This window comes from Rhinatrema bivittatum, chromosome 1, assembly GCF_901001135.1.
Source record: "Rhinatrema bivittatum chromosome 1, aRhiBiv1.1, whole genome shotgun sequence".
Taxonomy (NCBI): Eukaryota; Metazoa; Chordata; class Amphibia; order Gymnophiona; family Rhinatrematidae; genus Rhinatrema; species Rhinatrema bivittatum.
In genome coordinates this window covers 506542556-506569748 of record NC_042615.1, presented here as the reverse complement: position 1 = coordinate 506569748, position 27193 = coordinate 506542556, and the positions used below count along the sequence as shown (strand labels likewise).

The window sequence follows — 27193 nt, the reverse complement described above, 5'->3', positions numbered from 1 at the left end:
AAAAAGTAAATACAGGTCAACTAACTGAGTAAAAGACTATTTGAAAACTTCAAGGACACCCAAATGGAGTCCTTGCCTCTGGGAAAAGAAAGGATTGGACTCAAGCAGAGATTGTGATTTACTTTTTTTTTTTAATCAGTTGGAGACCAGCGTTTTCTTGCCCTTCTAAAAAGATACCCTAACCAACCAGGAACTCCACTTAACCAAGCACTGGAGAGATGAAAATTATTCCTTACCTGCTAATTTTCGTTCCTGTAGTACCACGGATCAGTCCAGACTGTGGGTTATATTCCCATTCCAGCAGATGGAGACAGAAGACAAACTTGTGAGGCGCTCGGAATTACCCAAGAGCACCCTCTGCGTCCCTTCAGTATTAAGAACATCAAAGCAGAATAAAAAACTGAGAACCAACCGATGAATGGATCAAGCAAAACACTCCCAACGAAACAGGGAACTATGTACAAGGTGCCGATAGGGCAGAAAGTGTCTAACACAAAAACTTGCAAATCCCGAAACCTTCGAGAAATCTTGCCATCTCGACATACCGCCAAAGAGCAGGCTAGCTGTACTGAAAAGTGAAATATTGTACCAGAAAACTGCCACCGAAAAGAGCGGGTGGGCATCTGGACTGATCCGTGGTACTACAGGAACGAAAATTAGCAGGTAAGGAATAATTTTCATTTCCCTGAAAGTACCCGGATTGGTCCAGACTGTGGGATGTACCAAAGCTTTCCTAAATAGGGTGGGCCCCAGAAAGCCCTGCTCGAATGACCTGATCGCCAAATGAACCCACCCCCGGTAGTTTCAGATTTAAATGATGATGCGCAAAGGTATGTAGAGACTTCCGTGTCGCCACCCTGCAAATTTCTTGAGGGGAAACTGCCTGACTTTCTGCCCAGGAAGTAGTTTGAAAATGGAGAGAATGTGCTTTAATACCATCTGGAGTGTTCTTACCTGATCCGATATACCCAGCAACAATGGCTTCCTTCAACCAGCAAGCAATGGTGGTCTTTGAGGCCTGATGACCCTTTGAGGGGCCACTCCAAAGAACAAACTAATGGTCCGAGAGACGGAAATAGTTAGTGACCTCCAGGTAACGAAGGAACACTCGCTTAACATTCAGCCACCGCAGCACCCTGGAGTCCTCTTCTTGAAAAGCTGGAAGCTCCACCGAGTGATTGAGGTGAAACGAGGATACCACCTTCGGGAGGAAAAATGGAACTGTGGTCAGGGAGACACCTGAATACGTGAAGCGGAGATAGGGTTCCCTACAAGACAAAGCTTGAAGCTCCGATATTCTGCGAGCAGAAGAAATGGACACGAGGAATACAGTCTTCAGAGTTAAATCCTTAAGCGGAGCATGCTTCAGGGGCTCAAACGGAGGAGCACACAAAGCGTGTAACACCAGATTAAGATTCCACGAAGGACAAAGAGCACAGACCAGAGGTTTCAAATGCTTTACCCCTTTCAGAAAACTGGTAATGTCCGGATGAGAAGCGATGTTAGCCATGTTAGCGATGTTAGCCATTGTTGTCCTGAGCACATGCTAAGGGATTTCTCTGGTGGAACTGTTTAACTGCATTGCAAAATCTTCATTCTGGCTAAGTATTTTCTGCTTATTTTTTACTTCTTTTTGCTTATTGATCTGAAGTTGTGTAGAAGCTTGTGTAGAAAGCTTCTGTGATTATTTACTGCCTGTGTTTTAACTTCTTTCTAGTCTGTTTCATTTTGTGTAGAAGCTTGTGTAGAAAGCTTCTGTTGATTATTTCCTGTCTGCAAAGCTATAAGCTTTTAAACTGGGAAAATCTCTCTAGTTTGGGGTTAGCTGGGGCATAAAGACTGTTTTTTTTAAAAAAGAATTGACCAAAAGGCAAAGACAACAGTCCAGAAGTGACGTAATCTAACTAAATTGGGTGTGGCTCAGACCTGTGCAAGGTAATCAGAGCAAGGAAGGGAGCCATTGTTAGCCATTGTTGTCCTGAGCACATGCTAAGGGATTTCTCTGGTGGAACTGTTTAACTGCATTGCAAAATCTTCATTCTGGCTAAGTATTTTCTGCTTATTTTTACTTCTTTTTGCTTATTGATCTGAAGTTGTGTAGAAGCTTGTGTAGAAAGCTTCTGTGATTATTTACTGCCTGTGTTTTAACTTCTTTCTAGTCTGTTTCATTTTGTGTAGAAGCTTGTGTAGAAAGCTTCTGTTGATTATTTCCTGTCTGCAAAGCTATAAGCTTTTAAACTGGGAAAATCTCTCTAGTTTGGGGTTAGCTGGCACAACTAAAAAACTGGGGCATAAAGACTGTTTTGTTTTTTTTTAAAAGAATTGTCCAAAAGGCAAAGACAACAGTCCAGTAGTGCCCTGCTTTACCCAGCTTGTCCCAGGCTAAACTGTTTGACTCCCTCCCACCCCTGGGGCTTGTTTCTAATAAAGACTGCCTAGATTACCATTGGCAGCAAGATAAATTAGTACATTGGTTACAGACAAGGAAATAAAGTCACAAATTACCAAGATGAGGACTATCCAATGTAACTGCTGTGGAGCCTTTATTCTGAGGGAAAGCATCTGGAAACTTAGAGCTTGCCCAATTTGTGCACAACTCTCTTCCTTGAAAATGGAGCTGACTGTGATTAAAGATCAATTAGCTTCAATTAAAAGAATTACACCCACATTGCATTACTCAGAAAATAATTCCCCAATACCACAAACAAACCAGGAGTCAAGAAAAGGAGATCCATTAGGCTCAGGTAGGACCCACAGTCACCCATTCTTGACAAAAGAGCAGCCAACAGGTATACCGCCCCACTCAAACAGGTCATTAGGAAATTCTTTAAAAACCAGGAATACAGTTGGCTCTGGTAGAATTAGACCTGTGATGAGGAGACACACAATGTACCAAATGCAAAAAGAACAACAAGCCTTCTCTAAAATAAAAACTGAAGAAGTTCTTGAGAAAAGCATTGCAGTATTACCAGAAAAGAGAGAGAAAACACAATGCATGCAGTATTTAAAGATCCATAAGCAAAAAAAAAATCTAATTGAGATGGAAAACTCTGTCAACAGTGGCACTACCGCAAAAAGAAATAGTGAAGTGAATAACAAATCTCAACAAATATCTCACAAGGAGTCCAGGAAATGCAATAACCGTAAAGAGAGTACCTGGAAGGCTATGACCACAAATGCTCATAGTTTGGGAAATAAAATCCCAGATCTGCAGGCCCTAATGGCTGAGGCAGAATTGGACATTGTTGCTATCACAGAAACATGGTTCACAGAATCTCATGAATGGGATACAACAATACCAGGCTACAACTTGTTAAGGAAGGACAGAGAGGATAGAAAAGGGGGAGGTGTGGCTCTTTATGTCAGAAACAACATCCAAGCAACTGAGCTACAAGGAAGTTGGGGTATTGAAGAAGCTCTATGGGTCGACCTAAAAAACGATGACGGAGCATCCATTTATATTGGAGTGGTTTACAGGCCTCCAAACCAAAAGGAAGAGCTGGACAGAGATCTGGTTAAAGACATCCATAAGATAGGTAAGAAGGGAGAAGTGGTGATCATGGGTGACTTTAATATGCCAGATGTAGACTGGAAAATCCCATCTGCAGAAACTAAAAATAGTAGAGCGATAGTGGATGCCATGCAAGTATCTTTGTTCAAACAAATGGTGTTGGAACCCACGAGAGAAGGAGCTATACTCGACTTAGTGCTCACTAATGCAGATAATGTCTCAGATGTCCAGGTGGGCGCCCACCTCAGCAGCAGTGATCATCAAACGGTATGGTTTAATATCACTAAAATAATAGGGAAAAGAACCACAAAGACCCGAGTTTTACAGTTCAAAAACACAGACTTTGAGGAAATGGGGAACTACCTGGAGGAAGAACTTAAAGGATGGGAGAACAAGAGAGATGTGGATCAGCAGTGGACCAATCTAAAAGGAGCAATCACCAAGGCAACTGCTCTATATGTTAGAAATGTAAAGAAAAGCAAAAGAAAACTGAAACCTATCTGGTTCTCAATGGAGGTGGCTGACAAAATTAAAGCTAAAAGAACAGCATTCAAGAAATATAAAGGATCCCAAAGGGAGGAGCACAAAGAAGAATATTTGTATCAACTGAGGGAGACAAAGAAATTAATCAAGTTGGCAAAGAGTCAAGCGGAAGAGAGGATTGCCAAGGAGATAAAAAATGGTGACAAAACATTTTTCAGATACATCAGCGAAAAGAGAAAGGTCCAAAGTGGTATAGTGAAATTGAAAGGTGGTAATGATCAATGTGTAGAGAGAGACGAAGAAATGGCAGAAATATTAAACGAATACTTCAGCTCTGTGTTCACTAAAGAAGACCCTGGAGAAGGACCATCTCTAAACAACAAGAAACTGGAGGGAAGGGGAATAGATGAAAATCCTTTTACAGTAGAAAATGTGTGGGAAGAACTAAAGAACCTGAAAGTGGACAAAGCCATGGGGCCTGATGGGATTCATCCAAGGATATTGAGGGAGCTCAGAGATGTTCTGGCGGGTCCGCTGTGTGACCTGTTCAATAGATCCCTAGAAACGGGAGTGGTGCCGAGTGATTGGAGAAGAGCGGTGGTGGTCCCGCTTCACAAGAGTGGGAACAGGGAAGAGGCAGGCAACTACAGACCGGTTAGCCTCACTTCGGTGGTGGGAAAAGTAATGGAGTCACTGCTGAAAGAGAGAATAGTGAACTATCTACAGTCTGGAGAATTGATGGACCAGAGGCAGCATGGATTCACCAGGGGAAGATCCTGTCAGACAAATTTGATTGACTTTTTTGACTGGGTAACCAAGGAATTGGATCAAGGAAGAGCACTAGATGTCATCTACTTGGATTTCAGCAAAGCTTTGATACGGTTCCGCACAGGAGACTGGTGAATAAAACAAGAAGCTTGGGAGTGAGTGCCGAGGTGGTGACCTGGATTGCAAATTGGTTGACGGACAGAAAACAATGTGTGATGGTAAATGGAGCCTTCTCTGAAGAGAGAGCGGTTTTAAGTGGTGTGCCGCAAGGATCGGTGTTGGGACCGGTCCTGTTCAATATCTTTGTGAGCGACATTGCGGACGGGATAGAAGGTAAGGTTTGCCTTTTTGCGGATGACACTAAGATCTGCAACAGAGTGGACACGCCGGAAGGAGTGGAGAGAATGAGACGGGATCTAAGGAAACTGGAAGAGTGGTCGAAGATATGGCAGCTGAGATTCAATGCCAAGAAGTGCAAAGTCATGCATATGGGGAGTGGAAATCCGAATGAACTGTACTCGATGGGGGGGGAAAGGCTGATGTGCACGGAGCAGGAGAGGGACCTTGGGGTGATAGTGTCTAATGATGTGAAGACAGCAAAACAATGCGACAAGGCAATAGCAAAAGCCAGAAGAATGCTGGGCTGCATAGAGAGAGGAATATCAAGTAAGAAAAGGGAAGTGATTATTCCCTTGTACAGGTCCTTGGTGAGGCCTCACCTGGAGTACTGTGTTCAGTTCTGGAGACCGTATCTACAAAAAGACAAAGACAAGATGGAAGCGGTACAGAGAAGGTTGACCAGGAAGGTGGAGGATCTTCATAGGATGACGTACGAGGAGAGATTGAAGAATCTAAATATGTACACCCTGGAGGAGAGGAGGAGCAGAGGTGATATGATACAGACTTTCAGATACTTGAAAGGTTTTAATGATCCAAAAACAACGACAAACCTCTTCCGTAGGAAAATAATCAGCAGAACCAGGGGTCATGATTTGAGGCTCCAGGGAGGAAGATTCAGAACCAATGTCAGGAAGTATTTCTTCACGGAGAGGGTGGTAGATGCCTGGAATGCCCTTCCGGAGGAAGTGGTGAAGACCAGAACTGTGAAAGACTTCAAAGGGGCGTGGGATAAACACTGCGGATCCATAAAGTCAAGAGGCCGCCAATGAAGAGTGGGTGACTCGCCAGAATGATGGCTATTGACACAATACCCTTATTAAATAAACATGCACATGCTTACTGTGACTCCTACATCGCTCTAAGCTTCAACAGCAAGAGGTAATGGAAAAAAGGATTTGCACTCACAAAGAGGGGGAGTAGCTGGCTTGTTACGGCGGTTACTACCCCAAACCAAATATGCCTGATACTTCACTTTCAATGCATATACAGCATAGCTCTCTGCTTCAATGACAGGGGAGAAGAATAACTGATACTTCACACATCCAGCAGAGCTCTCTGCTACAACGGCAAGGGAGAAGAAAAAGGGTTCGCACTCAAACGCGGGGAGTAGCTGGCTTGTTACGGCGGTTACTACCCCAAACCAAATGTGCCTGATACTTCACTTTCCATGCATATCCAGCATGGTTCTCTGCTGCATCGGCATGGGAGAAAGACTGATACATCACGCATTTCCAGCATAGCTCTCTGCTTCAACGGCAGGGGAAAAAAAAAATTAACAAACAAACAACAAACAACGGCAGGGGGAAAAAAAAAAAAACAAAAACAAAAAACTGATGCTTCACGCATATCCTGCATAGCTTCAACGACAGGGGTGAAGAAAAAAAGGATTCGCAATCATAAAGCGAGGAGTAGCTGGCTTGTTACGGCGGTTACTACCCCAAACCAAATGTGCCTGATACTTCACTTTCAATGCATATCCAGCATGGCTCTCTGCTTCTACAGCAGGGGAGAAGAAAAAAAAAACCAACAAGAGCTGTACAACATAGTCTAGGTAAAACAAATAAGCATGGGTGTAGCTTGCTTATCGCAGCGGTTACTGCCCCTACTACCCCTAACTAATCAAGCTAGATATTTCACTTGCATGCAGCTCCATCACTGCTCTCTACATTAATGGTGGGGGTGGAAGGGGAATAGAACAAGGAGCTAAGAGTAACAGATAAGAATGAGAGAAAAAATGTGTGAGGCTTGCTGGGCAGACTGGATGGGCCATTCGGTCTTCTTCTGCCGTCATTTCTATGTTTCTATATGTTTCTATGTTTCTATGTTTCTATGAGAGGAGTCCCATCCAAACGCCCGACAAGCAAACCAAGAGCTGCTACCTGAAAATGAAGGGAATTGTAAGCCAAACCTTTGCTTAGCTCGTTTTGAAGAAGAAAGAATCTGAGCCACAGACACCCAGCGAGGAGCAATACCTCCGGACTCACACCAGCACTCAAAAAAACGTTCCATATTCGAACATAAGAAACAGAAGTGGAAGTTTTTCTGGCTTGCAAGAGGGTACAAGATAACTTCTTCTGGATTTCCTCTCTTCCTTAGCCGTCTCCTCTCAAAAGCCAAGCCGCAAGACAGAAGCGATCGGCCTGATCAAAAAATATGGGACCTTGACGAAGAAGCCGGGGAAGGTGACCCAGGCAAAGTGGGCCATCCACCACTAGATTGACTAGGTCCGCAAACCATGGCCTTCGTGGCCACTCTGGTGCCCCCAGAATCACTGCCCCGGGATGAAGTTCTATTCTCCGTAGGACCTTTCCCACTAGAGGCCATGGAGGAAACACAAAGAAGAACGTCGTGAGGCCAGGGTAGTACCAGAGCATCTACTCCTTCCGCCCGTGCTCTCTTCTGCGACTGAAGAAGCAGGGCGCCTTTGCATTCCTTAGAGTGGCCATTAGGTTGAGATGGGGGAATCCCCACCTCCAGACTAGAAGTGACATTGCCTCCTCGGATAACTCCCACTCTCCGGGATCCAACCTTTGCCGGCTTAAGAAGTCTGCTTGCACATTGTCTACTCCCGCTGCCAGTCACATGAGGTGATGCTCCGCCCACACCATGAGCTCGACCATCTCCCGAGAGACATGTCGACTCTTCGTTCCCTCTTGCCGATTGATGTATGCTACTGTGGTTGCATTGTCTGATAGAATCTGCACCGATTTGCCACGTACCAGAGAGAGAAATAGTTTCAGGGCCAGGCAGACCGCCCTAGTCTCCAGCCAACTGATCGGCCATGCCGCTTGCACCGATGACCAGTGACCTTGCGCCGCCTGAGACTGACACACTGCACCCCAGCCTGAGAGACTGGCATCCGTGGTAACCACCCACTGTGGCATCTCCAGGTCCACTCCACTGAACAAATGATCCAGAGAGAGCCACCAGTTCAGACTGTCCTTGGCCAGATCCGGGAGCAAGGGAGCTTGCAATTCCCGAGATACCGGCTTCCAGCGGGAAAGGAACACCCTGTGCAAAGATCGCATATGTGCAAAAGCCCAGGGAACCAAGTCTATGGTGGAGACCATAGAACCCAGTATTTGAAGATAATCCCACGCCATGGGAAGTGTCAGGCACTGAAAACGTATCTGGGAAAAGATATTGAGCGCCCGGTCCTGGTGCAAGAAAACCTTGCCCACACTGGTATCGAATGAGCTCCCAAGAAATCCAGTGCTTGTGACGGCGTAAGACTGCTCTTGGCAAAGTTGACCACCCAACCGAGAGAGCTCAGAAAACTCAAAAACTTGTACTGCTCCTTGGACTTCGCCCGAATGAGCCAGTCGTCTAGGTAGGGATGAACTAAGACACCCTCCTTCTGTAAAGCCGCTGCCACCACTACCATTGCCTTGGTGAAGGTGCAGGGAGCTATTGTTAGACCGAAAGGCAGGGCTTGAAATTGATAATGCTGGCCCAGAATCTTGAAACGGAGGAACCTCTGATTATCCTTGAGGATGGGAATGTGGAGGTAAGCTTCTGTGAGGTCCAAGGACGCCAGGAACTCTCCGCTGCGCACCACCGCTATCACTGAGCGTAGCGTTTCCATCCGAAAATGTGGGACCTTTAGGGCCCGGTTGACTGTTTTGAGATCCAAGATGGGCCGAAAAGAAGTGTCCTTTTTTGGAACCACAAAGTAAACGGAATAGTGGCCTGTGCCTTGCTCCTTCGGTGGTACTGGGAGGGTTGCTCCAAGGTCGAGGAGTCTGTGGAGTGTCTGTCGCACAATTAGCTGCTTCCGCAACGGTCCGCAGGGAGAGAACAGGAACATGTCTCTTAAGAGGTGAGCAAACTCTAAAGTGTAACCATGTTTTATAATATCTAGGACCCACTGATCTGATGTGATTGACCCACTCCTCGTAAAACAGTAAGAGACGACCTCCCACTTTGGGCGTTGAGGAGTGGGCTGGCAACCCTTCATTGGGAGGACTTGGAAGCGGCTCCGTGGGAAGAACCCCTGCGAGGGGGTCTGCGGCCACGAAAGGAATGCAACCATGATTGAGACCTGGCCCATGGGGGGCGCTGCGAAAAAGGTCTTGATTGCGAAAAACACCGCTGTCCTCTAAACTGGGCTCTAGAAGAATTATAAGTCCGAAAATTCCTCGGACGGTCTTTTGGCAGCTTGTGTACTTTATTTTCCCCCAGTGATTTAATAATTTGCTCCAAATCTTCTCCAAACAAAAACTTACCCTTGAAAGGGAGAGAACCCAACTGCGACTTGGAGGAAGAGTCTACAGACCAGATTCGGAGCCAAAGCCTAGCCGAGACTGCCGACACCATCGACCTGGCCAGGACCCTCAAAAGATCATAGAGCACATCCGCCGAATAAGCAATCATGGCCTCCAGACGTTCTGCTTCTTGCGCTTCTCCTGATGGCAGCTCCTGAGCACCAAGCAACTGTGCACCCATCTCAGACCAGCTCTTTGCATAAGAGAACTGCAGACCACTGCTCTGATCCCCAAGGCAGAGACCTCAAAGATCCTCTTAAGGTAAACTTCCAGCTTCCGGTCCTGCAGGTCGCGCAACGCAGTACCTCCTGTCACAGGGATGGTGGTTCTCTTAGTGACCACCGAGACAGATGGGTCAACTTTCGGAACTTTGAGAAGTTCTAAAAATTCCTCAGGAAGAGGATATAACTTATCCGTAGCTCGCCCCACTCGTAGGCTAGACTCAGGAATCCCATTCCCTGGAAAGCAGTTGAAGTAACATGGGATGAAAAGGGAAAGTTTTTGCAGGAGGGCGCAGTCCTGCTAGGACAGGATCTCCTCTTGATGCCCCCGAATTGGTACCTGGGGGGTCCCGAGGTGCATCTATATCCAATTCAGATAGCACATGGGGAATAAGCGATTCCAGCTCATCCCTTAAAAAAAAAAAAAAAAAAAAAGACGCAAGACCCTGCGATCGTCTCCTTCCACTTGGATGCTGGACAGCGATCCATCCGGATCCACAGCACCATCCTGGTCCAGATCCTGCTCGACTGAAGCTTGGTCTGGCAAAATTGGATTAGGAACTGCTCTGACTCGAGCAGAACCTGCCAGTATCCCTGAGAGGTCGTGGGACCCCCTCAACTCTGCTTACCTTAGGGAGGGGTGGCCCAGGAGGAACGCTGTCCTGCTGAAGCATACGTGCCAGGTAAGCCATTAAAAGAATAAAATCCACTGAAAAAGCAGGAGGGGGAATGGGCCCCCGATGAGGGGGCAAAGGAGCTGTGCCCTGAATCCGCCCCTGCATCTGAGGGATCTTCCGGGGGGCCCACATGAGTTAAAACAGGCAGGAGCTGTGAGAAATCGGCACTGGAGTTGCCCTGCTGATGCGCTGGAACAGACGCATTAGAATTCAAGATGGCCGCCGTTCCCGTGCTCGGCAGGAACTGAGCTGGACCACCTGAGGAGAGAAGGGATGGAACCGGCATACTTGACCAACTTTCCTCTCTAGAAGAGCCCTCCCCACCGGGGAGGCATCTAGTTCAAATTCCATCGTGGGAGGGAGCATTGCGTCCCATGCAGCAAGGGGGAAGAAAACAGCTGACAAAAAAATCCCCCGAAAGCAGTTCTAGACAAGCACCACATACAGAAAACTCAGGTAAAGGAAAAAGCTTTCCTGTAAAGAATACAACGGCTCAGCTTAGTCTTATCGATTTATTTTTTTTTTGTAATAAATAGCTGAGGAATGTCGCTTCTCAGCCTCCCCAGCCCCGAGGAATGGCGCCTCTCGGGTGAGCTGGTCTAAAAGTAGGGGGAGCGGCTGGACCACCAGATTGCACCCCTCAGAGCCAAGAAAGGAGCGAAGTAAAATAAAACAACACCTACCTGAGAATAAGAAAACTATTCTTAAGACCAGGTACAGATGCAAGCTTTAAAACAGGCAAAATAAACTGACAGGCCAAGTTAGCCTAATGGTATTCTGAGAAAAAAGTTAATTTTTTTTTTAACTTGATCCATTCAACAGAAAAATAAATGTAGAGAAAAAGAGGGAAAGAAATTAATATCTTAACTTTGCTTGACAAATATTGAATTTAGGTGGGAACCGCAGGATCAACAGCCTTCATCTGCTGGAGACAGAAGAATACTGAAGGGACGCAGAGGGTGCTCATGGGTAATTCCGAGCACCTCACAAATTTGTCTGTCTCCATCTGCTGGAATGGGAATATAACCCACAGTCTGGACTGATCCGTGTACGTACAGGGAATGGATGCTTCCCTTGCCCTGATATTAGGAAACCCACGCACAGACTGAGGAAAGAGACTGTAAATACAAGCAACTGTGGTGTGAAGGACGAATTTGTTGAGCCATTTACATCATCATCAGTAGAGACATCTTTTGTACACTAATCTAAAGGTCTCCAGTGTTGTTCTTTGACACATAGCGCACCCACAGTGAAAGTGAAGGATCTCTCTCCCAAGCACTCCAGGCCCTGACAGAGCATATCTTCCCCGCACTCCCCCCCCAACCAACCAAAGGATCCAGGTCAGAGGGGTAAGAGACTGTATAATAACTAGCCTGGTGAAGTTCCAGCCCCTAAGACTTAAAATATTTTATGGCCCCCATTAGGTAGCAGCCCACTCCTGGGGATGGGGTTACATCTATCATAGTTGGACTGGATGCAGAACAGATTCAGGAACAACAAGAACATAAAACTGCCATGCTGGCTCAGACCAAGGGTCCATCAAGCCCAGCATCCTGTTTCCAACAGTGGCCAATCCAGGCCATAAGAACCTGGCAAGTACCCAAACACCAAGAAGATACCATGCTTCTGATGCCAGTAATAGTAGAGGCTATTCCCTAAGTAAACTTGATTAATAGCAGTTAATGGACATCTCCTCCAAGAACTTATCCAAAACATTTTTGAACCCAGCTACACTAACTGCACTAACCACATCCTCTGACAACAAATTCCAGAGCTTAATTGTGCGTTGAGTGAAAAGGAATTTTCTCCGATTAGTTTTAAATGTGCTACTTGCTAACTTCATGGAGTGACCCCCTAGTCCTTCTATTATTTAAAAGTGTAAATAACAGATTCACATCTACTCGTTCAAGACCTCTCATGATCTTAAAGACCTCTATCATATCCCCCCTCAGCCATCTCTTCTCCAAGCTGAACAGCCCTAACCTCTTCAGACTTTCCTCATAGGGGAGTTGTTCCATTCCCTTTATCATTTTGGTTGCCCTTCTCTGTACCTTCTCCATCACAACTATATCTTTTTTAAGATACAGCGACCAGAATTGTACACAGTATTCAAGATGTGGTCTCAACATGGAGCAATACAGAGAGGCATTATGACATTTTCCATTTTATTAACCATTCCCTTCCTAATAATTCCTAACATTCTGTTTGCTTTTTTGACTGCTGTAGTACACTGAGCCGACAATTTCAAAGTATTATCCACTATGATGCCTAGATCTTTTTCCTGGGTGGTAGCTCCTAATATGGAACTATAGCAAGGATTATTTTTCCCTATATGCAACAGCTTGCACTTGTCCACATTAAATTTCATCTGCCATTTGGATGCCCAATCTTCCAGTCTTGCAAGGTCCTCCTGTAATGTATCACAATCCGCTTGTGATTTAACTATTCTGAATAATTTTCTATCATCTGCATATTTGATAACCACACTCGTCGTATTCCTTTCCAGATCATTTATATATACAGTATATTGAAAAGCACAGGTCCAAGTACAGATCCCTGAGGTACTCCACTGTTTACCCTTTTCTACTGAGAAAATTGACCATTTAATCCTACTCTCTGTTTCCTATCTTTTAACTACAGTGGGCCCTTGAGTTACGACCGGCTCGAGTTACAACCAACTTTCCTGGTCTTGAGTTACGACCAAATTTCGAGTTTCGAACAAAATTCTGGTTTTAACTTACGAACAGATTTTGAGTTACAACCAAAATATTTCCTGGGAGAGAGAGAGAAAGCCATAATGCCACTTTGACATGCAGAGTGTGGCGTACAAACAGAGCAGTGCACTCTTGTGAAGATTTGATTATCTTCAGAGTCAGGAAACTCACCCACAGATGAGATTTGTGCAATGTTCTCTTGATGTTACCCAGGTAGATAATCCATATGTAGATATCGTAAAGGAACTGGTGGAGGAGGTGAAATTGTTGTTTCTGGTAGGCTAGGCACATTTTATAACTGTTTGGTGAGTACACTAGGAAATTATTGGTGTTTCTGGTTACACCAAACTTTTAGCAGAGTTAGAAAAACTAGACATAACTTATAACACTCACCAAATAGTACTTATTATGATATAATGTTACAGTATTTTTGATGGCACCTGTTTAAGAGTTAGAATTCTAGACACTTTATGTTACAGTTTTTGTGCCTTATTGTGAACTGTTGTGATGGCACCCGCTTAACGACGGTATAGAAAAGATTTTAAATAAATAAATAAAATTACAGACATTATACAACCATTTTTTATTATAGAAATGATTAGGTAAGGGGTGCTTATGGGAGGTTTGGAACGCATTATGGGTATTTCCATTATTTCCTATGGAAAAAATAGTCTTGACTTACAACCAACTTGAGTTACAACCAGCCCTCTGGAACCAATTGAGTTCGTAAGTCAAGGGACCACTGTAGTTTGTAATCTGCCTCCTATCCCATGACTTTTTAGTTCTCTTAGAAGCCTCTCATGAGGGACTTTGTCAGACGCCTTCTGAAAATCCAAATACACTGCATCTACCAGTTCACCTTTATCCACATGTTTATTAACTCCTTCAAAAAAATGAAGCAGATTTGTTAGGCAAGACTTCCCTTGGGTAAATCCATGTTTACTGTGTTCCAGTAAACCATGTCTTTCTATATGCTCTACGATTTTGATATTTAGAATAGTTTCCATTATTTTTCGTGGCACTGTTATTAGTTCAAATTTAGAGGTGAGCTTTTTGGTGCTAGAAAACCTTTTTTTTTTTTTTTTTTAATTTAATCTAAGCAATGAAAAGTGCTGTTTGGGGACTACCAAGACAGCAAGGCAACAAATTAATTGAAAAATCTGAAAAGAATGAATATACCAAAAGATATCAATCAGGATAAAAACAGAGACAAAATACACATCTGTGCAACTCCCACACATGCTCAGTAGAGCAAAGGTTCTATGAGCTAAGAGAAAAAGATCTGTTTAGTGCTGTCGGATGAAGTCACCCACGTCATAGCTAATTCTGCCCTGGCTTGTTTAAGAAGAACAGGTTTATTAGAGATGAAATGTCACATTTTCTGAACAAATAGGAATACGTTTCTTGGGGGGAGGGGGGAGGAATTCAGTCTGTTGTGGAGAGAGACTGCGATATTTAAATTTTACATTGACTCATCTCTCATATTGTTTGAAAAATGTAGTTAAAGAAAATCACTGACCCTGTGGCCTTGGCTGCAAGAGAGACTCAGAGTGCAACTTGAGGGTTATTCTCAAAGAAGAATTCCCTCTAGCTCTGACACCAGCAAGGGCTGTAGTGAATGATAGTTTATTCTCTCTTCCCTCCTTCACACTAAAATCAGCCAAGCCCACCTTTACGTGACCCATCTGGTAATCAGGTGGGAGAATTTAAGAGCCTTCTCACATTTTTCTCCTCCTCCCAGCCCCAGCACACATCCCCAGCTGCACCACATGCTCGCTTTATCTACGCACTGTCTTCCGAGGGCTTAATGTCGACCTTCAGCTGCAGGTACGGCTTGGAGGCGCCGGTGAAAGCCGTACCCAGGTCCCACTCCGACATAAGCGACAAGTAGTTCTCCTGACCCTGCTTGTCCCGACTCAAGTAACTGATCCCAAAATTCTTCTTCCTGGAAGGGGGGGGGAAGTGCAGGACCAGGGTGGCAGACATTTATTAAACCATGCCGATGCTGTAACTTTAAAACATGCTTGAGATCCATATTCAAACCTGTTTGTCTAGCTAAGCTCAGAGTTAACCAGACAAACCATGGGGTTTTATCCAGATACGTTTTTAGCCAAATTAAAAAAAAAAAAAAGCTTACCCGGATAAATCAGAGGAATTCCGGGAGCATTATGGGGTACGGCTAACTTATCCAGCCTAAGTTATTCAGCCAAGTTTGATCAGGCTGGAGAGCAATAAAGTCATCCAAATAACTTGGGATTTTATCTTGGTATGTTCAGCAGAATGCATAACTGGCCTTGTTCACTAAATATGGACCTCTTTCAGTTTTAGTGCTACATGTAATCCACTGTGAAATGTTTAAAAGCGGAATATAGATCAATTAAATAAATACATAACAGTAGCAAAAAATAAACACACACACACACATATTATTATATATATATATATATATATATATATATATAAATAATCATACAGAAAAATGTATTGTTTCAAGAAGAGCATAGAACAGAACTTTTGCCTGTTAAATACAGGTTCACATCCAGACTACTACTTCCTGATTAGTTAATCCAGTATACATCTCTGTATTAGTAAATCTGGTTTCACTCTGTTCTGTTCACACTGGAGGACGTAGCTACAAGACTAAATATGGATTAGAGGCTGAACAATTCCTGAGTGCTAGAACATTTGGATGCCTAAAATTCAGAAAAGCAAAAAATAAAAAGCAAACAAAATACATAAAAAATAAACTATACTCTCCCAACAAAATAAAGCAGCCACCAGAATTCATCCTGTCAATCTCTTTTTATAGAAAGTTTAATTTAGCATTTTCACATACCCATTCAGGTCGAAGGCACGGATGAGGATGTGTTGCAGCACATCCAGTGAGGTGATCTGCGGGTCCACCGCAAATGTCCGGAACTCAGGCTGCAGGAACCCCTCACATTTCTAAGCAAATGATTTAAGAGAAAAAAAAGCAAACAAACAAAACAAAACCCATTTACAAGTGTGCAATCCAAAGAATAAATGATACAGGGTAGCAATAATTTTTTAAGGAGATTTTTTTAATCATCTGTCCCTTGCTCTAGGCAATCTCCAAAGCATCAAAACACATACAAAAAGAAAATACAATACGAAAATAAAAGCACACAAAGGATTTTTAAAATCAAAGCTATGGTACTCCTCTAAACAAGGCCATCTATATAAAGCCAAGCTCCCCAAAAACATGCTAACAGAAAATAAATAGAAATGTAGTCAAATGCCAACTAAAAGATTGGTCTTCAAGATCTGCCAAACTTTTGAAGGGATCTGTAATCTTAACTCTCTAGGCAAGGAGTTTCTTAAGACTGGAACACATGGAAAAAGCCAGGAATTCACTTTCTCTTGGTGGACAAGCAAGATATAATCAGCCACACAAGATGGAAAATGCATGCGCAAAGACCAATAAGGTCTATCTCAGCATGCGCAGAGGTTTCTGCACATGCCGCTGCCATGTGAATCTCGGTCTTTTTTCTTCTGCCAAAGCAAAAAGACATGAAAATTGCTCTCCTCAACCACTTGCCAGTATTTGGGTTTTTTTTTTGGGGGGGGGGGGGGGGGTCACGGTACTATAGTTAAGTTTGTTTAGTCTCCATTCTTCATTTGCTATTGTTATCAGTTTCTGCAAGCTCCCCCCACTCCAAAAAAATTAAGTTTCATAGTTAAAATTTTCTTTAAATTTAAAATCTAGTTTGACTTGGCTTTCACTCTTTTTTACCATGTCGGACAGGAAAACCGGGCTTTAAGAGATGCCCAAAATGTAGTTCTAAAATATCTATCCTAGATTTACAAGACCACTGCCTACAGTGTCTGGGGCCTTGCATGACATGCCTAATTGTACTGCTTGTGGCTGTATGTCCTCATGAGCCATAAAATACTGGGAACTTAAAAAACTTAAGGAGTTTTTAAGTTCACCACAAACTCCAACAGAAAGGAAAAACATCCAGCAAGAGGGATCAGTGCCTAAAGTGAAAAGGTCAGAGTCCGCTCGAGCTTACCACCACGATTCCTCGCATAAGAACAAAAGCCATGCTGGGTAAAGACAAAGGTCCATCAAGCCTAGCATTCTGTCTCAGTGCAGACTTCACTCAAAAGGAGAAGAGACTTAGACATCAAAACATTGTAGCGCCTTCCCAACGCATGCTGGGGCCAACACACTTTAGGCACAGAATGTATCAGCACACAGGGTCCTCGGCACTAAAGCCGCCCCAGTGCCTTCCACTAGCAAGGGTGCACAACACAGAAGTTGCTAGTGTCTTTTCTTCTCTATGCTGAAGCTTCATCAGCACCATCAACTAACAAGCAAGCTTCTGCTATAACTGTTGGCGCAGATGTCTCAGCACAGAGAATCTGAAAGCATTAGTATAGCTGATTCCAAGACGACTATGCCAATCTTGGTACTGGAATCAGAGAGCTCTTCAACAGCAGACTATCACCCCTTTGTTAAGATATGGCTAGACTTTGTTCACAAATCTCTCTCAATTATTCCTCTTCCTCCTGCTCAGTTGGGATCTCCAATATTGCAATTTCTTTTACTGTCAACATGGAATCTCAATTTCCATTCCATCATTTCAGACAAAAGATAATGTCCCTCTAATGGACCTTCCTATCGAATCTCAAAAGGTCCAGTTCTTCTAAAGATAAACCAGCATCAGAACAATCTCTGATAAATCTCTCAGATCCCCAGGAAAGACTTCAATCTTCGTACATTTCCCTTCCATACCAGTAAGATGAGGAGCCAATTAGTCTACCTTCAGATCTTTCTCCTGAATCAGCTAGAAGCACCTCCCCATCTGAAGACATGGCATACTAAACATATCAAAACACAAACAGGATACAAGACCAACATATTTATGAAAAATGCAAGATTAATGTGGCTAGTAAGGGTGTCATCATGCCAGGAAGCCAGTATAAGACCACCTCTAGGGTGATAACCCAGTCTACTTTATCATCCACCCAAAAGGAAGTTTTTGAGAATACAGTAGAAAATGGGTTTTTTTAAATATTTTTTAACTTTGCATTTAAAAATAATTAATTAAGAGAAACGACAGTGTTCACTATCATGTCCCATACAGATGTGACAGAAGACGCTCTGTAATACAGAGCAAACCCCGAGATCAGCCGATGTTTTGGTTTCCCTGCATCAAGGAGTAAGGGACTTATCTTGGGTATTGCGATCTTCCAAATGTAGTGAAGCGGGCTTCAATTGGATCTTCCGATTTCCTCCTCTTCATCAGAAAGCAGCATGAAACCATAAAATGGCTAAACCCATTCCATTGCAAGCAGCAGCAGAACCTGGGAATGATGTTTTGGGACTACTAAAATATATTCAAATCACTAAGCAAGCTCTGGCAGTTTCAGTGGACAGACTGCTACAAGAACACCAAACAGCGCTTAGCACCTTATCAGTGGCAAGAAAGTTGTATATAAAAATATAAAGACCAGTCCTGTCCATACTATACATGAAACTGCCTCGTGAGTACGGAAATGGAGTCAGCTGTAAAGAGTACAAAGATCTAAGACTCATTCCAGCACTCTACTTGGTAAAGATCCAAAACTATTAGATAACACAGCAAAAAAGATCTTCCAGTCAGCTATGTTGGCATCAAGAATAGCAGCGTACCAGCTATGTATCTACTGTTTTATTGACAGTCTCCAAACAGATTAGCATCTGCTAAATTTTCATGTACATCTTCTCAAATTCCTGATGACCTAAGCCACACCAGTCTTCTAGCACCTATAACTATTACCAAAGTTCTTGAAGAAGCAGCATATGCTAAACAGATAAGATGCTTTTCACAGTCTTCTGCTTTGTTAAGAATTGGTGTAAGAAAGCCCACAGAAGCTGTTAGCTGTCACGTAGGTTTTATAATGTGTTATACATATATTAGATCATCTTATTAAAGATCATTGCTCCACTCTCCAAATGTCACCGTGGCGTGGAATCTAAGGTGAAATTTAGAGTTCATTTCCTTTCCTTGAGTCCTGACAGACTAGTACAGACAAGTGGGATTGCCTCGCATGCCAGCAGGTGGAGGCAGAGAATTCCTTCCCCATTTTTTTTTTTATATCACCCCAACTATATATGATAGAATAACAGGATAGGCCTTCAGTAGCCTTAGCTCCTATTATTCACTCTTTTCCCCTCCATTTTTTTTTTACCTAGAGGAAAAGATAAACAGAATAGAAAAATAAAGTCTCTACTAGACTTTAGACAAGCTGCCCTGTTCTTCCTTTCTTGATAACCTAAGTTTTCCCCCCTTTTTGAGTTGCTTGGTTAGTGAAACAGGGCCATCAACTGTGGGGGAGGGGGAGGGAACATAGGAAAAAAACAAAAGTATCCCTTCTGCATCCTCCTTGTTTCCTCTAAGCATTCCTACCATTCATCTGGGTGGGCTCTGGACTAGGCCAGACAAAAGGTAAAATTATCTGCCTCCACCTGATGGCAAACGAGGATAACCCATTCGCCTGGACTGATATGACAGGATAAGGAAAAGGTCCATCCAGTCCGGTATCCTATTCCTGACCAGACACTGAAAATCCAGTTTTTGCAAGAGGCCCCTCCTCTTTCCCTCAGCTTCCTGGTTACAGGCAGAGAATGACAGAGCCGAGAACTGAGCTGTGTTCCTGCCAGTCTGCCTCCTTTCCTGTGTTGTGATTGGATGGGATGGGGAGAGGAGGCGGGGCACAGCACAGCCCTCATTTCCCAGTGGCTCCACAGATCTCTGCAGCAATGCCCTCTGCATCCCTTCCCCTCCCTTATTGAGTGCTGGGCCAAGACCCAAGAGAGGGGGGCTGTAGCAAGCCAGCCAAGGGATACGGGATCAGAGGAGGAGGAGAAGAGAGTCACAGGGAGAGGAAAGCGGAGAGACAGAGGGGGACACAAAGAAAAGGGAAGGGAAAGGAAGATGGACACATGGAGAACAAGGGAGGAAAGCGACAGCAGGTATGGAAGGAAGGTCACAGAGAAGGGGAGAGGTACAACGGGAAGCATGAGGGAAGGAAGGAGACAGAGGGAGAAGATCAGGAAGAGGCATAAAGGAGATAGGGGATACAGGAGGAAAGGCGATAGAGAAAGAGGAAGGCACTGGAGAGGAGAGGGAGACAGGAGGGAGAGAAAGACAAGAGCATGGGGAGGGAGAGAGGGGACTAGAGACAGGAGGGCAACACAAGAGGAATGCACAGAGGGGGGAGGGCATATTGAGATCAGGTGGCACAAGGGAGACAGATGAAAGGCTGGGAAGTTTTTAAGGAAAGGGAGAGCGAACCACCTGTGTCTGAGACAGGAGGCTGTGTGTTTGGGAGTATAGAGTATGTATGTGTCTATCTGAGAAAAAGAGGCTGTGTATTTGAGAGTGTGCATCTGTGTATGAGAGGGGAGGTTGTGCGTATGAGGGAGGAGGCTGTGTGTTTAGGGGAAAGTATGGAGGTGGATGTGTATTAGAAATCCTTTACTTGTGATAGAGAGCAAGACTGCATGAAAAAGGCTACAGTATAATGAGAGGGTGCTTGAAAGCCAAGTAATGAGTACATAGACAACTGACAACAGTCTGTAGCCTCCCCCCCCCAAAAAAGCATGAAGTTTAGTGGGGTGTCCAGTTATAGTCCATGGAAAATCCTAGCCTCCCTGGGTGGCAAGTATTGTGGCATGAAAGCACTCACAGCAGCACATTTGGTTCTAAGTTAGTTTGAAACATATTGCAGAGCCATCAATTTTAAAAACAAGGAGTGCTTGCAGAGAAGAACTGACAAAGTACAACAGCTCCTCAGCCTCAAACCTCAGGACAGTAAACAAACAAGGCTCCTATGCACAGATAAGGAGCACCTTCAAATGATGCTTATCTAACTTTCTAGTGGTGCTCTCAACTTTGATCCCAACAACAAATATGGACCCCACTGAGACCTTCCACAAGGCCAGGTTGAATTAACCCCATCCTAATCAGCAACTGCTAAAGTTAATTTAAAAACTACTTTTCTAGTAGTGATTGGGGTTCCATAGGGTTAAGCTGCCATTTATCTTTCAAAGCAGGATCTGGCAACCCCTAGCACACAGGTGCCAAGCTGGCACTGTATCTTTTCAAAACTCACAGGCTGGCTCTGATATTGAATATCATGAGATATTCAAAGTTATCCTGTGAGTTTTGAAAAGATACAGTGCCAGCTTGGCACCTGTGTGCTAGGGGTTGCCAGATCCTGCTTTGAAAGATAAATGGCAGCTTAACCCTATGGAACCCCAATCACTACTAGAAAAGTTACTTTTAAATTAACTTTAGCAGTTGCTGATTAGGGAGGGGTTAATTCAACCTGGGCTTGTGGAAGGCATTACTGAGCAGGTGGCGTGCCAGGTGCCACAGACGCCCTGAGAGACCCAGCCTTCTCTGTTCTCCCACCCAACCAGAGGCTGCAGGACTTCACCAGTCTGTACATCAATATCTCCTTAGGAGATGTTATTGACTTTTTTGTCACTTTGCCACAAAAATAGTTAACTCTTGCTCTAAACTAAAACTACATGCGGAGAAGCAACAAAGGGGGAGACAGACAGCTAGGTCTGAGAAGAAAGGCAGAAGATATGGAGAGGGACAGGAGGGGAGAGGGACTGGTTAGGCGCCAGGAACAGCGAATGAGGCAGCAATGTCACAAGTTGTCCAATCTCAGAGCTGGTGCCAGGCGGGCATTAGCAGACCAAGCGACTGCTTACGGCTTTGAACAGCTCAAGACCTCTCCCATACTTCAGAGATACCAAGTGGCCCAGTTCAAGGAGGAAGAGTCCTGGATTTTTGACAGCCCCATCAAGATGCATTCTGGTAACTGATTTCAAATGCTACAAAAGCAGGGACAACAAATACCATAATGCACAGATGTAAATACAAAAACTAGAACTCATCATAAGATTCACGCCTTGAACTGTGTCACTTGGCAGTTCCTGCTCCTTCCCAGTCCGTGAGCACAGAATATGCGCACCAGTGCATGTTCAAAAGCCTTGCAGCAGCTCTGTTACCTCCTCCTGCGTGGGTTTCCTATTTATTTATTTGATTTATATTTTGCTTTTCAGGTGCTTCACAGCAGATTACATTCAGGTACTGTATTTCCCTAACCCCGAAGGGCTTACAATCTAAGCCCTAGATTCAAAAATGCTATAAATATAGCAGAAATAGTGCCTGTGATAAAGGGGGCATGGTTAGGCTAATTTCCCTGCTCCTGCATCACATAGGTATGAGAGAGAGAGAGACACTCTGTAGGGACCAATATGTCACTATTTATACCACTGTAAGGAGGGGGCACTATTACCTCAGGGTGAAGTTTGGGCGGTGAAGTAGGTTTTGCGGGTCAGTTTTACATACACAGTCCGAGGTATGAATAGAAATGGTGCCGTCAGTGAAGATTTGCTTTCATTTGGAGCGATGAAAAGGTAAAAGAAGAGTTGATTTGTGCACGGCACTCTCTACCTAGCTACAGTGATTTGTACAATGCTTGATAGCTAGGTTGAGTGTGCATTGTACAAATCAACTCTTCTTTTACCTTTTCATCACTCCAAATGACAAAATATCTTCTCTGATGGCACCTTTGCTGTTCGTACCTCCGACTGTGTATGTAAAACTGCCCTCCAAAACCTACCCCACCCCCCAAACCTCACCCCGAGGTAATATTGCCCCCTCCTACAGTGGTATAAATGGTAGAGTGACATACTGGTCCCTACAGGGGCGCTCTCTCTCTCTCTCTCTCCACGATAAATACTTTGCTCTATCGCATTTGACATTAGGAACTGCTCATTACCATTAACTCCGCCAAACTCCTCTCACTTGCATACCAAATATTAAGTTTGCATACCAACACGTGTTGCGCTATTTACCGCACGTGATACGACCCTGTAAGTTTGTACCTGAGGCAACGGAGGGTAAAGTGACTTGCCCAAGGTCACAAGGAGCGGCAATGGGATTTGAACTCTGGCTTCCCTAGTTTGTAGTCTTCTGCTCTAACCACTAGGCTATTTCTCCACTAAGATAAATGAAACCTGTGCAAAGTCACTGGGTCAATGCAGGGCCAATGAGCACACAATGGTGCACGCCTTGCACTCTTTACTAGGAAGGCGATTAAGCTGAGTAATTTGGGGTGTGGGATAAAGTAGAGGTTTGGTGAGCTGGGGGAAGACTAGGTGGTGGTGGTGGTCTGGGGAGTGAAGAAGGAAGAGCTGATGCAGAGATCTGGGGGAGGAGGAAGAGATGGTCTGGTTGCTGAAGGAGAAGAGCGTGGAGGAGATTTAGGGGATAAAAGAGTAGAGTGTAGGAGGATAAAGTCTGGGGAGAAAGGGATCAGAGTGGGCATAATGTAGGAGGAATAGAGGAGAGCGGGACGTGCAGGATAAAGAAGAAAAAAAAAAAAGTGTGGCTAGGAGAACAGATAGAAAAAATAGGAAAAGGAGAAAAGTGTAAGAAGCAAAAGGGGACAAAGACAAAAGGAAAAGAAAATATTTTAAATACTTGTTGCTGAAGAAAAACAAAGGAAGGAGGACCCCCGGAGAGAGAACACACAGAAACAGAGCAGAGAATGAGAGGAGGAAAAAAAAAAAAGTGAGCCAAAAAGATCAAGCCTGGAAACGATTTATTGCCCATGGAGAAAATTAACTAATCAATGTAAAATATCCTGGGACCAGTTCAAAGTTTCTGCTCTGGACATATCTCCCACACAGACTTTATATGCTGGGAGCAGCTGGAGTGTGTTGGCTGATTTGGCTCTCTCTAGTGCATAACAAACGCTCTTTTATGTAGGAGATACCTGCCAGCCTCAAGACTTCTGTCATAGATGCTAAGGGCCGGATTTTAAAAGGGTTACGCACTTAAGTTAAGCGCGTAACCCTTAAAAAAAATCCCCTGCGCGCGCCGAGCCTATTTTGCATAGGCTCGGTGGAGCGTGCAAGTCCCGGGGCTTTGCTAGGGGGGGGCGTTCCGGGGGGCGTGGTGCCGGCCTGGGGGCGTTCTGGGGAGGCGTGACAGAGGCCTCCGGACCAGCCCCCGGGTCGGGTGATAGCGCAGCAGCGGGCCTTCGGCACAGGGGTAACTTGTGCGATAAAGGTAGGGGCGGGTTTAGATAGGGCCGGGGGGATGGTGGAAGGAAAGTTCCCTCCGAGGCCGCTCCGAAATCGGAGCGGCCTCGGAGGGAATGGGCAGCGCGCGCAGGGCTCGGCGCGCGCAAGTTGCATAAATGTGCACCCCCTTGCACGCGCCGACCCCGGCTTTTATAAGATACACGTGGCTATGCACATATCTTATAAAATCAGATGTACTTTTGTTCGCTCCTGGTGCGCGAACAAAAGTACACGCGCGCTGTTTTTTTTAAATGTACCCCTAAATATTTTGTGGTAACAAAAAATAATGATAATCATATTCTTTTTAATCCTACTTTTCATATATGTGTGTGTTCACATCAAATTGTCAAGGTATCCAAGAGGAATGGGGCAGGAATAATTTTTTTGGGTGGGGTGGAGGGGAGAAGCAAAATTGTTTTGAAATATACACACGTGTCCTGGCAAGTAGGCTCCATGACTTTCGCTGGGACTTTCTTAAAAGGAGTCAGGAAATGTTGGGTAGTTTTCAAGAAAAGTCTTATTTTTCTTTGGGGGAGAAGGTTATGGTGGGGGGCGCAATTACCAGGATAACTTCTCCCCAAACATTCTGTTCACCCACTACCTGTACCACCAGAAACGTCCCACATTCGCCCAAAAAACTCTTGGTAAACCTTATACTTAGGGCCCCCAATGGGCAGCAGCAAATTTCCACCTCCCCCCCAGGCCAATGATGTAAGACCTGTGACTCTCACAGCAGAAGGCTGCCCATAGGCACTTGCCTTCTCTGCTTATTGGCAAATCCAGCCCTGCCAACAGACTAACACAGACTCTATCATTAGATAGGTAAGGCTGGGAGAGGCAGCAAGGCTGGGACAGCAAGGGAGGATGTCCCTGGGAACTGGCGAGTCCATTAAGCGAACTAGGCTATTGCCTAGAGCACCAATCCTTAGGGGGGGGGGGGAGGGGGGGTGCTAAAATCACCAGCACATACTCCTGGCCTGGTGGCCGAAGATACTGTATTAACAAGATCAAGAACGTATGGCAATTCTTGACCTTTAAAACCAGGACAAGACCTTAATATATAAAATTGTCTTGTTTGATTATAAATTCTTCTTAACAAAAAATGTTTATGATTGTTTCTCATATAAGTGCCTAGAACACTAGCATGGCATATAAGTGTTTTAAAATAAAGATCCACTGGGGCTGCCGCTAACGAAGCAGGAGAAAAAGGCCCAAGTAGTAGGGCCGTGGACAAAGCCCATCCTGCCCACAGCGGAAGCAGCAGAAGAAAGAAGCCCAGGAGGGCTATGTGCAGCCAAAGAAGCAGAGAAGAGAAACCTGGAGTGAAAGGCTGTGCATTTGTATATGAGTGAGAGAGAGAATTAGTGTGGGGCGGTGTAAGAGAGAGAGAGAGAGAGAGAGAGAAAGGGGGGACCCTGTGCAAGGTAGTGAAGGTGTTGTGAGTGGGAGTGAGCCTCTGTGTTTCGGTGAGTGAAGGTGTGTGTGTGCACCAAAGAGAAAAGAAGCCTGAATATGTGATTCAGTGGTGAAAAGGAACCTTTGTAAGAGAGAGAGGGATGCTGTATATGGGAGTGAGGGTGTGTGTTCCAGTGAGAGGAAGAACCTGAGCGTGTTTGTGAGTATGAGAAAGTGGGAGCCTGTATGAGGGAGTGAGGGTGTGTGAGTGAGAAAAGGAACGTGTGTGTGAGAGATCCATAACAAGCAAGGGAGAACTGTTACTGCACACAGCATCAATAATACACGAGAAATAAGTGCAGAGAAGTTTATTGGTCCACACAAAGTTTCATAAATAAGGATTTCATATTTCAGAAACAGCAACTCCACTGTATAAATAAGTTTTTAGAAGGGTCCCCCGACACGGACCCCATGTTTCGCCGCAAGGCTGCGTTGGGAGGGACAGCGAATTTTAGCAACAATCTGTAAAGAAATGCCTTGCGGCGAAACACAGGGTCCATGTCGAGGGACCCTTGTAAAAACATATTTATACAGTGGAGTTGCCGTTTCTGAAATATTAAATCCTTATTTATGAAACTTTGTGTGTGGACCAATAAACTTCTCTGCACTTATTTCTCATGTAGTATGTATGTGTGTGAGAGCCTGCGTGTATGGAGAAATAGTGAGTGTCACAGAGAAAGAGTCACAGAGAAAGAGAATAAAGTTTGTGCGCAACCCTCCCTCCCCATCCCACCCATTAATTCATGACAATCTCAGGGCATCTGGAAATCAAGGAGTTGTAGCCTTGTTAGTTTTGATCACTGGGTGTTATTTGTTGTGTCTGTTTAGAATTTTTTTTAATGAGTTTTTAATTATTAGATGTTATTCTATTGTCAATTATTTTGAAATATTTTTCAAAATATTGGTTTTACTATTATTGATTTATATTTCTTGATTTTGTTTGATATTTTATGATGAATGGCATTTTTCCATATTTGCACTACATACAAGGTCTAGCTTATTATGGTTTCCAGTTCAGTTTTTGTCTGCAGATTCTTTTTATTTTTATTTTTTAACTTTAGGGGATCTTTATTCTCTATTTGCTGAAGATCTGTCTGTGTTCTGCGAGTATGAGTGAGATAAGGTAATTTACTAGACTGTAGTTTCTGTGTGGGGATCTACAGCAGCCTGGCTTGTTCTGTTTTCCCAACAGGAGGTGTATTGGTATTATTTATTTATTTATTTAAGGATTTATATACCGGAAGTTCCTGTATAATATACATATCACCCCGGTTTACAGGGGTGATATGTATATTATAGACCCTGGTGCAAGACCAGATTAATGCACCATGCACCCATAGGCAGTGGGGGGAAGGGGTGGTATCCTCCCCCTTCCTCCTTGCAGGGGGACTGGATTGGGATGAAGTGAACCCTCCTGATAAAATCCCCTTCTCCCTCCCTCCTTACCTTAGTCACGGTGCTGCTTACTCTCCACCCACCACTGAAACCATCCAACAGAAAAATGTTGCTTCTGTCAGCAACTTGATCTCTCTTCCCACCAGTTGTCATTTACTTCTGGCCCAGGGTCCAAAGGAAAATGTT

At 44.3% G+C, this 27193-nt stretch overlaps 1 protein-coding gene across 1 annotated transcript in view; it reads right to left on the bottom strand.

Moving 5' to 3' along the window:
• TBC1D25 (TBC1 domain family member 25) overlaps positions 1 to 27193 on the bottom strand; it is a 46544-nt gene that overhangs the window by 18055 nt on the left and 1296 nt on the right. Inside the window, exons 2-3 of the mRNA XM_029610874.1 lie at positions 15875 to 15984; positions 14829 to 14983 (exon numbers count right to left, since the gene is read on the bottom strand). Coding sequence (XP_029466734.1) covers positions 14829 to 14983; positions 15875 to 15984 — 265 coding nt within the window. The remainder of the gene's footprint in view (positions 1 to 14828; positions 14984 to 15874; positions 15985 to 27193) is intronic.